The sequence below is a fragment of the Podarcis gaigeae genome (assembly GCF_964106915.1).
Source record: "Podarcis gaigeae genome assembly, chromosome: Z".
NCBI classification, from domain to species: Eukaryota; Metazoa; Chordata; class Lepidosauria; order Squamata; family Lacertidae; genus Podarcis; species Podarcis gaigeae.
Window position 1 is genome coordinate 33,777,927 of NC_139691.1, and position 14,338 is coordinate 33,792,264.

Here is a 14,338-nt window from a genome sequence, read left to right on the forward strand (position 1 = left end):
CTATGAAAGCTGCTAAGAAATCTTACTTTGCAGCTTCCATTGCATCCGCTAGATCTCACCCGGCACAACTTTTTAAAATAATTAGGTCAATAACGTCCTTAGGAGGACAACCAAATTTAAGCACAAATTCGACCCACAGCTGTGAGGCATTCGCGAGTTTTTTTACGGAGAAAGTCCTGTTGCTCCGCCGTGACCTCCATGCCAATTTAGATACAGCGACTGAACTGGAGGCCCCTTGACTGACTTCAGGTCCAGTGTTGGACCATTTCGATCGGATACTCCCTACTGATGTGGATAGATTCCTCCAAGTTGGTAGGCCCACCACCTGCCTCCTTGATCCGTGCCCGTCTTGGCTGATTAGGGAGTGTCCAGATGTTGTGCGGACCCCCCTGGTTGAAATTATCAATTTGTCCCTTGACACGGGGACATTCCCAGGGGAATTGAAGGAAGCAGTGGTGTGTCCACTCTTAAAAAAAACTTCATTAGATCCCTTAGACCTATCCAATTACCGCCCAGTTTCAAATCTTCCATACCTGGGTAAGGTAATTGAGAGAGCGGTTGCTGAACAGCTTGGTAGGTTTCTGGAGGAAACATCGGCATTAGATCCATTTCAGTCCGGTTTCCGTCCTGGTTTTGGGACGGAGACGGCTCTGGCTGCCCTAACAGATGATCTCCGTAGACAACTGGATCGAGGCGGGTCAGGACTGCTGATCCTTTTAGATTTGTCAGCAGCCTTTGACATGGTCGATCATGATCTTCTGGACCACCGCCTTGCAGACGTAGGGATACAGGGCATAGCCCGTAACTGGTTGTGCTCTTTTATCTCTGGTCGGGGACAGAGGGTGGCATTAGGGAGGGAAATGTCGTTGCGCCACTCCTTGGTGTGTGGAGTGCCGCAGGGCGCAATTCTCTCCCCGATGCTTTTTAACATCTTTATGCGCCCCCTTGCCCAGATTATCCGGAGCTATGGGCTGGGCTGTCACCAATATGCTGATGACACTCAGCTCTATCTGCTGATGGATGGCCACACTGACTCGGCCCCGAACACACTGACCAGATGCTTGGAAGCTGTGGCTGGATGGTTTCGTGGGAGCCGATTGAAACTAAATCCTTCGAAGACAGAGGTCCTATGGCTAGGTCGGGATGGCATGGGGATGAGGGACCAACTCCCTTCTCTTGCGGGAGCCCAATTAGTGCCATTGCCTTCCGTTAAGAGTTTGGGTGTAATCCTTGACGCCTCCCTTTCCATGGAGGCGCAAGTTACAGCAACAGCCAAGGCGACATTTTTCCACCTTCGCCGCATCAAGCAGTTGGTCCCTTACCTTTCCCGCCCCGACCTGGCCACAGTGATCCATGTGACGGTCATCTCCAGGCTTGACTACTGTAATTCGCTCTATGCGGGGCTGCCCTTGAAGCTGTCCCAGAAACTCCAGCGGGTACAGAATGCTGCAGCGAGGCTCCTCACGGGGTCTCTGCCATGGGAGCATATTCACCCAGTGCTTTTCAAGCTGCACTGGCTCCCGGTGGAGTACAGGGTCAGATTTAAGGTGCTGCTTTTGACCTTTAAAGCCCTTCATGGCCTAGGACCATCGTACCTACGGGACCGCCTCTCCTGGTATGCCCCACGGAGAGCCTCAAGGTCCATAAATAATAACACCCTAGTGGTCCCAGGCCCTAAAGAAGTTAGATTGGCTTCAACCAGAGCCAGGGCCTTTTCAACTCTGGCTCCGGCCTGGTGGAACGCTCTGCCTCATGAGACCAGGGCCCTTCAGGATCTGATTTCTTTCCGCAGGGCCTGTAAGACAGAGTTGTTCCGCCTGGCCTTTGGCTTGGAGCCAATTTGATTCCCTCCCTCTCTCTCTCTCTCTTTTTTCCCTCCTCTTTCTTTCTTTTCCTTCTCCTGCGATGAGGCTACATTTTAATATTTTAATGTTCCATTATTTTAATGTTGTATTGTATTTTTGTTTTTAAGTTGTAATCATTCATCTTGTTTTTATTATTGCTTGTAAGCCGCTCTGAGCCCGGCCTTGGCTGGGGAGGGCGGGGTATAAATAAAAAAAATATTATTATTATTATTACAATGATTATTGCTTTCATTTTATGGACCAATGGTCTCATTAGATAGTAAAGTTCATGTTAAATTGCTGTTTTAGGGTGTCCCCCCCTCAAAAAAAAGTCTGGAACGGAGTAATCTGTTTTGCATTACTTTCTATGGGAAAGCGCGCCTTGGTGTGGGAATGCTTTGGTTTTGGAACAGACTTCCAGAATGGATTATGTTTGAGAACCAAGGTACCACTGTACATAATAATAGAATTGTAGAGATGGAAGAGGCTTTAAGATCATCTAGCCAAACTCCTGCAATACAGGAATATTTTACTCAATATGAGGCTTGAAAACTATAAGGCACAGGGCATTTTTACTCACTCCAGTGACTTGGACAGGTGAGATAATCCAGGAGAGCCATTTTATTCAAAAGCTGAGATGTAGTAGCTACATCCCACATGTCACCTCCAGATGTGGCTCCGAGGGAGAACTGGGTCTGAAACTCTGGCGAGCCATTGCTGCTAGTCCGTACAGACGATACAGAACTAAGGTGGGCTGTTGGTCTGCATTAGCGTAAGGTAGTTTCCACTGTGTTCCCTTCCTGTTGTTCCCACCTGGCAGAGAAGAGGGCGCGCGCCCCCTGCCTCTTTGTCCGCGCTCTTTGCCTGCCTGCGGCCGGGTAACGGTTGTCCCCAGCGGCGCACCTGCTTCACACCTGTCGCGGCATGGGGGCGGGGCCGGCGGGGGCGAGGCGGGCTCTCTTCCTATTGGTGGCCACAGCAAGCGAAGTGATGCTGGCGGAAGACGCTCGGGTCTCCGCAGGCAGTGAGCGCATGCGCGGTGGGGTCCCCCCCATCGCCCGGCCCGCCCGGCTCCAGATGCGCCTTTGATCGCCCGGTCAGCGCGGGCCGCGCGTTCGAGACCCGTCCGAGGCCGGCGGCGGGCAGGTGCGCTGCGTGGAGGCCTCGTGGGGAGATGGTGTGTCATTGGGCGCTCCCTCGGGGCAGGATCCAGTTCCCCCTTTGCACTGCCGCGGGAGGCCGGACGGGGTGGGCAATGGGCGGATCCCGGCGGGTCAGGTAGATCCCGGCCTTGGTGGTCTTCTCCGAGGGAGGGTGGTTTGATGGTTCGGTTTTTGGGGAGGAGGATGGATGCGCCTTCCTCCCTCCCTCCCAAATGTGGGGGTTCGGGGCCCTCTTGCTGCTTCTGCTGGGGTGGGGGGAGTCCCGGGATCCCTGCCCTCAAGTCTAGCCCATTGGGCAGGACCGTGACACTTCCGAGCACACCATTGTCCCCTCCAACCTGCCCTGTTTGCAAAGGGATCCGCCCTTTTAAAATCGAAACTCCCGGAGGCAGTGATGCTTCTGAATGCCAATCACCGCTGAGCGCTACTGTTTGCTGGTTTCTCCTAAAGGGCATCTGCTTGGCCTCTGCGTCAGGACAGGATGCGGGACTGCGCGGGGTGGGGACCTTGGCCTGATCCAAACTCTTAATTTTCATGCTCTTAGCATGGCCCACTCTGCCACTTTCCAGTGGAGAGCAGGTACAATTAGGTTCCTTGATAAATAAAAAGACAATAAAGTCAATCTTTCTGGCTCATCTTAGGGAAAAGAAGGGCTATCACTCTGAGTGGGTGGAGCAGGGGGAGGGAGTGTTGGTCCCCTCTCCCTTACCCGTGGGGGAAGGGTCCGCCTGCACAATGGCAGTGCCAGCCATGCCCACAGACAGAGCGATGTCAGGGCCTGCAGCTTTCCGAAAACCAAATGCTTGCTCATGCTCTGAGCAGAATGCTGTGCTGTTTGTGGGGGCTTGTGCAAAGTGGCAGGTCTGCCCTTCAAGAGACAATGTGGGGAGCGAAAGGGACACTTACCATGTGAGGTGTGTGTGGGGGTCAGTTCAGGTGTAACAAGCTGAGTGACCTGCCTTGCCTTTCAGTGATGTTGCTGAGGCGCAGGTGTGGCATTGGCCAGGCTGCCCTGGAGGTGGGACTATTCTCTCCACAGTACAGGTACACTGCAGGTGGGCACTCAGCCAGCCCTCTGCCCTCACTGCTGTGTTCCCTGTCGGCATGGGGCAACCTGCTTACTTTCAGACTGCCTCTGTCCGCCCTGCAGAGTCGTCCAGTTTCCAAAGCTGCAATTGCAAACCACAAGCCTACACTGAAGGAGTGGTTAGGAGAACACCACACTGCTTGCCACCCTTTAACTCTCTGCCCTGAGCCAACTCCTAGGGAGTGAGGTCCCTTTGGCCCTCCCCTACAATAAAATAAAATATTTGAGGGGGTTGGCCCCTCCCCCCCAAAGTGAATAGGTGTTGCAATTCAAATGTCTTGAGAGTTACCTGCCTGGCTCCAATGTTTTATTCAAATTGGCATCCCTGAAGCAGGGGCAGACCTACATTCTCACGGCCCTGAAGCCTGAACTTCACAGGCAGCAGCGAGGTCTGCATAACCACTGTTATCTTCTTCAATGGGGTTGTTCCATGATAAATCACCACACCTTTACAAACGTCTGTGCTAACAGCTCTCAAGCTTTGGGATTGTTGAAATATACACAACAAAAAAATTAATCAATTTGAGTAGTGTCACTCAAATCTGGCCTAGTAAAGGGCCCCCTGACCATTAGGTCCAGTTGTGACCGACTCTGGGGTTGCAGCGCTCAACTCGCTTCATTGGCTGAGGGAGCCGGCGTACAGCATGACTAAGCCGCTTCTGGTGAACCAGAGCAGCACACAGAAATGCCGTTTACCGTCCTGCCAGAGCGGTACCTATTTATCTACTTGCACTTTGACGTGCTTTCGAACTGCTAGGTTGGCAGGAGCAGGGACCGAGCAATGGGAGCTCACCCCGTCGCGGGGATTCGAATCGCTGACCTTCTGATCGGCAAGTCCTAGGCTCTGTGGTTCAACCCACAGCACCACCCGCGTCCCTCTCAAATCTGGCCTACTATACCCCAAATGTTTAAGCCAAATGTAGATGAAGGTCGCTTCTGGAGCCCCCCTGGGATTAAGCTTTGTTAGTTTCATAGTAGATCAGACCTTGCCCCGAGGACATCAGAGGAGCCCTGTTGGCTCAGAGGCCTTTTGTCTTCTGGTTCAGCATTCTGTTGGAAGAGTGGCCAGCTAGATTTGCTTTTTTATTTTAGCTCAGCAGCAGAGCACCTGCTTGGCATGCAGAAGGCCCCAGGGCCTGTCCCTGATGGCATCTTCAGGAAGGGCTGGGCATTGTCCCCTGCCGGAAAGCCTGAAGAACTATTGCTGCCAGTCATGGCAGAACTCAATGGACCAGTCAGTGGTCAGACTCAGTCTAAGTAATTCCTACAAATCCACAAGTAGAATGCAAGCACCATGGCCTCTCCCCCCACCCAACAACTGATATGCAGAAACATGACATCCCTGAATCCTTCTGGAAACCTTCCAGGCAGCATGCAGTCACATGGGCTGGTAGCCATAGAAAGGCCTTTTTCACATCCTCCTCTGTTGATTTATTGAATCCCTCTTCAAAGCCAGCGGCTGCTGCCACCCCTTGTGGCAATGAGTCCCACAAATTAATAGGCGTATCAAAGAGGTGGAGAACCTCAAGCCCAGGGGGTGAATGCGGCCCTCCTTACCTCTCTGTCTGGCCCTTAGAACTCTCACTAGTGTGTGGAGTGTGTCCTTGACCTCTGGCTGTTCCCTGCATGGAGGATAGAGAGCAGAGCAAGGTGTGTGTGTGTGTGTGTGTGTGTGTGTGTGTGTGTGTAAACAGGCCTACCGTACAAAGGTGAAATTTGCATCTGTTGCCCTGCCAGCTTCTCCCCCTTGGCTCCACCCCTCATTTGCATGCGGCCCTTGGAATGTTGCATGGCAGGGATTGTGGCCCTCAATCTGAAAAAGGTCCTCTTCCCCTGGCAGGCACTGGAAATACAGGAGTGGCAGGTAGGATTCCTCTCTATACTGTGGTGGAAGAGAGGGGCTCCTTACACAGGGGCTCCTTAACAGCTGGCCTCTCACTAACGGAGGTGTTTTTTCCCTCTAGACCTTTCCTCTGCTGCCATGAGTGGGAAGTCACTGCTGCTGAAGGTGATCCTCCTGGGCGATGGTGGCGTTGGGAAGAGCTCCCTCATGAACCGCTACGTCACCAACAAGTTTGACTCGCAGGCCTTCCACACCATTGGGGTTGAGTTCCTCAACCGGGACCTGGAGGTGGATGGGCGCTTCGTGACTCTCCAGATCTGGGACACAGCTGGGCAGGAGCGTTTCAAGAGCCTGCGGACCCCTTTCTACCGGGGGGCTGACTGCTGTCTGCTGACCTTCAGTGTGGATGACCGGCAGAGCTTCGACAACCTGGGCCACTGGCAGAAGGAGTTCATCTGTTATGCCAACGTGAAGGACCCTGACCACTTCCCCTTTGTGGTTCTGGGCAACAAGGTGGACAAGCTGGAGAGGCAAGTGACCTCCGAAGAGGCCCAGGTCTGGTGCATGGAGCACGGCAACTACCCCTACCTGGAGACAAGTGCCAAGGACGACACCAACGTGGCTGTGGCCTTTGAGGAAGCTGTGCGGCAGGTGTTGGCCATGGAGGAGCAGCTGGAGCACTGTGTGCTGGGCCATGCGGTTGACCTGCATACCAGCAGCAAGGCAGGCTCTTCCTGCTGCTGAGAGAAGCCAAGGGGGAGGGGAGGGGGAGGGCGCATCCTGGAACAGTACATGCCAGGTGTGGGGGCCTTCAGGCTGCAGTCAGAGTGGGGGGCAGAGGGCTTTGAGAAGGGGACAGCTGGAAGGTCTCGTTCCTGCATCATTGCATACCTAACCCACTGAGCAGTGTCCAGATCAAGGGATGTAATAATTCCACTCTATTCTGCCTTAGTCAGACCACACCTGGAGTCCTGTATCCAGTTCTGGGCACCACAATTTAAGAAGGATATTGGCAAGCTGGGATGTGTGTAAGGGAGGGCAACCAAGATGATCAAGGGTCTGGAAACCAAGCCTTATGAGGAACGGTTGAGGGAACTGGGTATGTTTAGCCTGGATAAGAGGAGACTGAGAGGAGATATGATAGCCATCTTCAAACATCCCAAGGGCTGTCACATGGAAGATGGAGCAAGCTTGCTTTTTCCTGCTCTTGGGAGCAGGACTCAAACCATTGGTTTCAAGTTACAAGAAAGGAGATTCTGACTAAACATCAGGAAGGACTTCCTGACAGTAAGAGCTGTTCATTAGTGGAACGGTCTCCCTCAGGAGGTTGTGGATTCTCCTTCCTTGGAGGTGTTTTAAGCAGAGATTGGCTGTTTGTCTGTCACGGGTGCTTTAGTTGATATTCTTGCATTGCAGGGGGTTGGGCTAGATGAACCATGGGGTCCCTTCCAGCTCTATGATTCTATGAACAAACCCCAAAGCCTTGTTTAGAGGAAAGTAGCCACCCATACTTCTCTGTCTGTCCCGATATTGGCTCTCCCTGGTTCTCAGGCCAGGATGGGGCCATTGCTACCTGGAACCTGCTTAATTGGAGATGCCGCTGCCAGACGTTTTGCCCTGCAGAGTTCTGCTTGCAAAGCAGCTGCAGCCTCATTTCAGCACTTTGTTGCTGGGGCTTCCAGGGAGAGTGAAGGTTTGCAGCAAAAGCTGCAAGGTGTCCACAGTAAGCTGGGAAATGCAGCTATTGGCTTCTTGCTGCCCTTTCTGGATATAGCTGCCAAAGTGGTGGGGCTGAGAAGAGAGTGGGAAGTTTACTGAGCAGGAACCCTCCCTGACCTTGATTGGGAGGAGGCTGCAAAGGTTTGGGGGACGGAGGGGGAAGACATGCTGGAGGTCTGCAAGGGGAATCTCATGGGCTGGAATCAGTGCCTGGGAGGGGCGGCACTCAGTTGTGAGTACGGTCGCCTGCTTGATGCTTGGCAGTGCAGCAAAGTGAGTGTTAGCAGGGAGTTGCTTGCAGACAGAACAGAACCGTCCAGCCTGCACAAACAGGGATTCTTGTCTCCCCATGAGAACCCATTTCTTTTGCTCTCCACCCTGTTGTGGGAAGTAGCACTGTGTCTCACCCTCCCTGAGACATCTGTGACAGAAGCTCACTTGCACCAAGCCACGCCCAAGTGGCCACGCTGCAGTCACGTGAAGAGGAAGAAGGCCCAAGGGGGACTGTGTGCAGCTGCAGGTGCAAATGCTGCAGCCTCGCTTGATTGCTCTGTTGCTCCCAGATGTAGAGGCGCCTCTTCCAATCTCTTGCTGCGGCTGCGCCATGTGTCTAGCCTAGGTTTTGTGACTGCATTAGGGTTGCCATATTTCAAAAAAGTAAAAACCTTGAAAGTTGTTGGGCTTTTTTTTTAGAGGAAGACCCCAAAGCGCCACCTTTCAGAACCGCCCCACCAATGTCAATTCCGCCTTTGAAATCCCAGTAATGTTTGGGGAAATCCGGACGTATGGCAACCCTACACTGGATGGAGCTGCTGTTGTCGCTTCCTGCACAAGGTGGACTGTCAACTGTTGATGGCAAATGAGGAATTGCAGCACCTCCGGACTGTCTTCTGCAACATGTTTTTGACACAATAACAGTGCATTAGAGGTGGCTATATTCTGGAGTGTCCACACCTAATCCTGCTTTATTAACTCCTCTGCGATGCTTCCCCAATGTCATGGCAATATTGTTGCTGGAGGGGCTATAGTGCAGCCAAAGTGGGACAAAATAGGATATAAAAAGTGACACAGTTCCAACAGAAAGTTACGAGACCAGGCACAAACTGGAAACAAATCAGTGTGTCCACTTCAAAACCTTTGTAGGTGCAAAGGGTATTGAAAGTGGGCTTGTGTATAACTGCCTTGATACTATCATGAGCACAAGTTGCATGGCAGGGTGTTGGACCTGATGGTCCCTTCCAACTCTAGAATTCCACAATTCTTCGAAATCATCACAAATGCACAAATGGAAAAGACATTGAGTAGCTGCCTCAGAGCACTTAGAGGGTGCCACAAGTTTCTCTGCACTGTGTGGCATCAGAAATGCTGATCATGTCTCTGACTGGAGCAAGGCTCAAGATCTGTGTCACCCAGAGACAGGGATACCCCTGCCCTGAGCACAGACAAGCAATCTCCAATGCCTGCAGCTGCGACACTTGAACTTCTGGGGGCTGCTCTTGGTGAGGTTGTAGAAGAGGGTGGAGAAATGCACACATGTGTGCGCACACACAAAACCCAAACTGTGACCCATAAATCAGACAGCTTGAGACTTTGCCCTTGGCACATTGCTGGGTTCCCGTCAGTTCCCATTTCCTCCATTCTGCTGTCACAGAGCAGAGCATGTCTTCCCGCTGCTCCTGTCCTGGGGGAGCATTTTCCCACCAGAGTTCCCAGTTCAGTGCTGAGGGTTAAGGCCAGGAGGGGACTTGTTATGGTCACTTCACACTAGGCGCTAATAGGCTGCGCTTGCTTGAGAGCTGTTAATCTGATGTTCTCCATGCTTAATGCCACTCTGCCATGAAATGTGGAGCAAAAGATGGGTGACTTCTGCAGGGACTCCTGGGAAGGGGAACCCTTCATTCCACAGAAAAATATGCCTGCAAGGGCAAAGCTGCCACTTTGGAGTGGGGTGGGGTTTGGCTGGCAGCATTGAGCCCCTAGATGCCTTCCAGTAGTGAGTGGGAAATGCAGGCCACTAAAAGACCATCTGCCTTTCTTTTCTACTTGGTAGCCTGCCTTTTCTTGTTGGTTGGTGTTTTACAGCTGCCAGCCCAGCAAAACTGCCACCTGAAGCGGCAAGGACCCCTGGCATGTTCTTGCATAGACCGTGTGGGCTATCCCTTGACATGCACTGCCCCCAGGCTACATCTGCAAAAGGAGGAAACAAGCCTGGATTGGTCAGTTAGTCAGAGCGTGGTGCTAATAACGCCAAGGTTGCAGGTTCAATTCCAGTATTGGGCAGCTGCATATTCCTGCATTGTAGGGGGTTGGACGAGATGATCCCAGGGTCCCTTCCAACTCTATGATTCTATGAGTAGCTGTGGGGCTGTTCTGAGTCTCACAGGGAAGACCCTGGAGGTGGAGGTCAATGCATGTAGGCAGATGAGCTTCATGTCAAGTGAATTGGATGGTGCATAAGAATGACACCAATTAAAGCCTGGAATGTATCTTGCAGCACCTGTAGTGAACTAGATGCTTACATTTATGTTACAGTTCAATGTTTTGTTTTTTGGACCTGCATTTTAAAAAAAAAAATGAAAAGGAGACTTCTGGCAATGACTCATTTCAAAGTGCAGCCGGTTACCTCCTCGAAGGGCGAGTTTTGCCTTTTCAGTCTTCCCACCTGCTTGCTTCAACTGCCTGACCGGTTCTCCTTTAGTCTTCTGTTGGTGCAGATCCTCCAGCACTCCAAAGGAGCAGGAAATGTAAAGAAGCCAAACTGTCATGTATTTAAGCCAATAAAACATGGATGTATTAATAAAAGGAACAATCATTTCCATTTTGTCTCTAACACAAACAAGCAATGCGGCAAGGCTGCCTTTGAATTTGCCAGCAGGTGTTTAGAAACCCTGCGTGTTTAGAAACCCTGCGTGGAGACCTCTAACAGGGGAGGGGGCTTGGCTCACTGAGACCCACCTTGTTGAGCCATGCAGGCTATGGAACCATCAGAAGTCACACAGGTCCTACTGGCAACACCTAAGATTCTGCTACCTTTCCTTATGTCACCCATCTTGCCTCTTGGGCTAAAGAGTTTCCAGGTGCATTTGCGCCTTAATAAGATCAAGGAGAAATCACTTCGGATTTCACCCCCAGGGAGAGGAACCAGAAGGAGGAGGACTAGCTGCCTGAAGCCCTGAGGGGAGCACTCTTGGTCAATACGAGTCCTCTGTGATTCTATAATACAGTTCAAGGGCAAATGCACCTCTGGAAGGTGACATCCAGCTGCTCCTTCTCACCCTCTTTTCCTGGCTAAACCCTCTTCATTCTGCACAGCAACCAAAGGCAAAAAAGGCATTGCAGTCACTCTGTTACTCAGCTAGTTTGCACCATTGTGTCTTTATTCCTGGGAAGAGTTTCATTTCAGGGTCCAACTAGGCTAGGGCATGGCAGGGTGGGTGGAAATCTCTGGACATGTTCCATGGGGTGTGGATCTGTTGGGGGCTGGATGGTTGCAATGGGTGGGAGCCAAAGTGGGTAGAGTCCAAAGTGGGAGTCCAAAGTGGGTAGAGTTTGCAGGATGGCCTAGCTCACTAGCTCAGTGGCAGACCTACATTTGGGGGCCCCTGAAGCTCAAATTGTTATGGGGGCCCCTTTGCAATCAGCAATGAAGTCTTGGTAACCCCTGTGACCTTCAATGAGGTTGTTCCATGGCAGATCACCCCATTTGTTTTTTTAAAAATAACTCCTACTACTCATATTTTGATTTAAAATGACTGTCCTGGATTATCTCACCTGTCCAAGTCACTGGGGTGAATAAAAATGCCCTATGACTTATAGTTTCCAAGCCCCATGTTGGGCAAAATATTCCTGCATTGCAGTGGGTTGGACTAGATGACCCGCAGGGTCCCTTCCATTTCTACCATTTATGATTCTATAATTATTATTTTTTTCCAGTTATTTCTAGCAACATATTCACATCCAGTTTCATCACCTGAGAGCTTCCTTGATTTTCTGGAGACAATATGCAGAAAGAATTTACCGGTAAGTGCCCTTCAGCCGAATGGCCAACTTACCACCTTGGGTCTCCCACTGTTTTTGGACTACAACTCCCATCATTCACCTTTCCTTTCATCTTCTATGAGAAAGTATGAGCAGGCACTGAAAGTGTTCAGGAGCGAGCGACACTGAAGTCCCTGCAAGGCTCTCTTAGCAGTTCTTGGATGACTAACTAATTGTAGTAGCTGCGTGTTTTTGTTTGTTTGTCTGTTTATATGACGTGAACCCTTTACGGTGAGGGATTGCTTGCTGGCAAATGGAAAGGATCACGGAGTTGTGACTCTTTTATTTGTGGCAGTGGAGAGGACAGGATGATTTATTTGGCTCTGCTTGCATCCTATTTACTTTGCAAGGCCGTGAAGCTGTAATTATTGGAAGAGATTCCGGATGTTGATGGGCCATCAGTGGGACAGCCTAGCACTCTTTAGTGCCGCTAATAGAGGCTTCTGTATTAATGCAGAGCGCAGGATGCTTTTAAAGAAAGAAGCTCGGATCACTGTAGGCTCAGGACAATAAAGGAAAACCAGCTTTTGCAGGGAAGAAAGAGTCCTAAGTCTGCAGAAGAGCAAATAGGTCAACTCTCCTCATTCTTTGAAGAAGGTAAATACATTCCATGGAGGTAAACATATTACAGGAGCAAAACCCAGTTTTGGCCTTTTGCTCCTAGATAAGTGCATGTAGGATTGCAGCATGAGGATGCAAGCCTGTGTGCACTTATCAGGAAGTAGTTTTCATGGATTGACTAAAGGGTTGTATCCCACTAAGTTAGACACATGGTAGCCTCACTGAAATTCATAGATTTATGCCTGTCATGTGCATCTATTCTGAGCAGGACTAATGTTGGATGCAATCTGATGTCTATGTGCACACACAAACATGCCCAATTTAGAAAGGTACCTTATACTTCCAAGTATATATACTCAGGGCAATGGTGTTAGTTTTGAGAAAAACAGCAAATGTGTTCCCCCACCCTCCCCCCAAAATCTGGGTCATTGTGTGATTATGTTGGCTCATCCAAATGAGAAGTATCCTGGATTTACAGGGATTATTACTTTTAAAGGTGGGTGGAATACAATAAACAGAGTAATTAGGCCCAGTGGATCTAGAAATAATTTCTGAAGGTGTTTCTCAGCATCATGTTTACCACATGGCAAACCATCAGTGTTCCCTATGGGGCTTCTGAGAGAGCTGTTGGGATGCTCATTTTAGGAAAGTTGTCCAGAGGGATCATGCCTCACGCAAGATCTTCTGAAGTGGCGCAAAGAGCAATATGATTATTTGTTTGTTTGTCACTTTTCCTACCTGCACTTCAGGATAAGATCCCAGGGCTGCTTGCAACAGTAGAATGTACAACAATGAAAACAGATGAAACCACCACGATTATAAGGCACGTAAAACCGTTCCAGAATGGAACAGAATGATATGAATTCTGCAAAAGTGGTGGGTCTTAAAAACAAAGACAAAATATTGTAGCTGTCAAGAACCAGGATGGAGGGGTCTATCTTTAGCATAAACAAAAGCTGGATGCACCTCTGATTAGCTCTCACCTGTTGTGCCCAAAGCTTTGGAAACTGAACACAGGAAGCTGCTATATCCTAAGCTGCATTGTTTGCCCACCTAAAATCTCATTCAGGGATCTTTCTGTTTGTGAGGGTTTTGAGTGTGGGTTGTGCTTCCCTCCTCGCTTTTAAGCTTGGAAAAAAAAAGGAAACTGGCTGAGCAGAGAATATAAAAAGAGGTTTATAAAATTATGTATGCTGTGGTAAAACTGTGGAAAGAGAGATATTTCCTCCTATCTCCCATAATACTAGAACGTGGGGCCACACTTGGGAATGCATTGGCAATAGGTTCTACTGGCGCCTCTGTCTAGTCTCAAAAGCCTGCGCTACTCGTTTTTAGTCTTTTGTTTTGTTTGAGGAATGCATTCATCACCATTCAGAACAAAATCTTCCCATGGCAGCTTGCAATATTTAAAACTATTTAAAATATAATGCTAGACCATCAGTTTGATACTATATATATTAAAAAAATGTAATTCTGTGTTATCAGAGCAGCAAAGGTAAAGGTATTTTAATGACACTTCGCATTGGGAAGCAGGATGTCACTTAATGCTAGTTGCTAGTGGGCGACGGACCCTGGAAGTCTGCCCTGAAGTCCTGGCCTTTGATGGTGCCTTTGCTCTGATGCTGCAAGGCTCTCCTTATGTTTTTACCACTGAGCTATTGGCCTTAACCAACATAACTGCAGAAGAGGAATACCCTCCAATATTTATCGAGTTCATACGAGTACATGGCCTCTCTCTTTCTATCCTTCAATGGCCCCCAGTCCAGTACAGTGGTACCTTGGGTTAAGAACTTAATTCGTTCTGGAGGTCTGTTCTTCACCTGAAACTGTTCTTAACCTGAAGACCACTTTAGCTAATGGGGCCTCCTACTGCTGCTGCTGCGCCGCCGGAGCACGATTTCTGTTCTCATCCTGAGGTAAAGTTCTTAACCCGAGGTACTATTTCTGGGTTAGCGGAGTCTGTAACCTGAAGCGTCTGTAACCCGAGGTACCACTGTACTTTGAGCCAGGTGCAAGCCTTTGATGAAAGTGCCCTCATTTGCTTCTTCCCTATTTTAAGGAGATGCTTCACTGAATCTGGTTT

The 14,338-nt window shown here is 50.0% G+C and overlaps 1 protein-coding gene across 3 annotated transcripts; it reads left to right on the forward strand.

Moving 5' to 3' along the window:
• The first annotated feature begins 2,849 nt into the window (after positions 1 to 2,849).
• Positions 2,850 to 10,458, forward strand: RAB9B (RAB9B, member RAS oncogene family). 3 transcript variants are annotated; one of them, XM_083723132.1, is made up of 2 exons: positions 2,850 to 3,021; positions 6,059 to 10,458. In XM_083723132.1, exon 2 carries the CDS (start codon positions 6,076 to 6,078, stop codon positions 6,679 to 6,681), a length of 606 nt encoding a protein of 201 aa, XP_083579258.1. In that variant the 5' UTR covers positions 2,850 to 3,021; positions 6,059 to 6,075; the 3' UTR covers positions 6,682 to 10,458. The 3 variants fall into 3 exon arrangements, with proteins under 3 accessions (XP_083579258.1, XP_083579257.1, XP_083579259.1); XM_083723131.1 differs by having other exon boundaries at positions 2,852 to 2,990; XM_083723133.1 differs by lacking the exon at positions 2,850 to 3,021 and adding an exon at positions 3,977 to 4,051.
• Positions 10,459 to 14,338: the final 3,880 nt, after the last annotated feature.

Coding starts and splice junctions, on each gene's coding strand:
- RAB9B (XM_083723132.1), top strand. CDS start 6,076: ATGAGTGGGAAGTCACTGCTGCTGAAGGTGATCCTCCTGGGCGATGGT.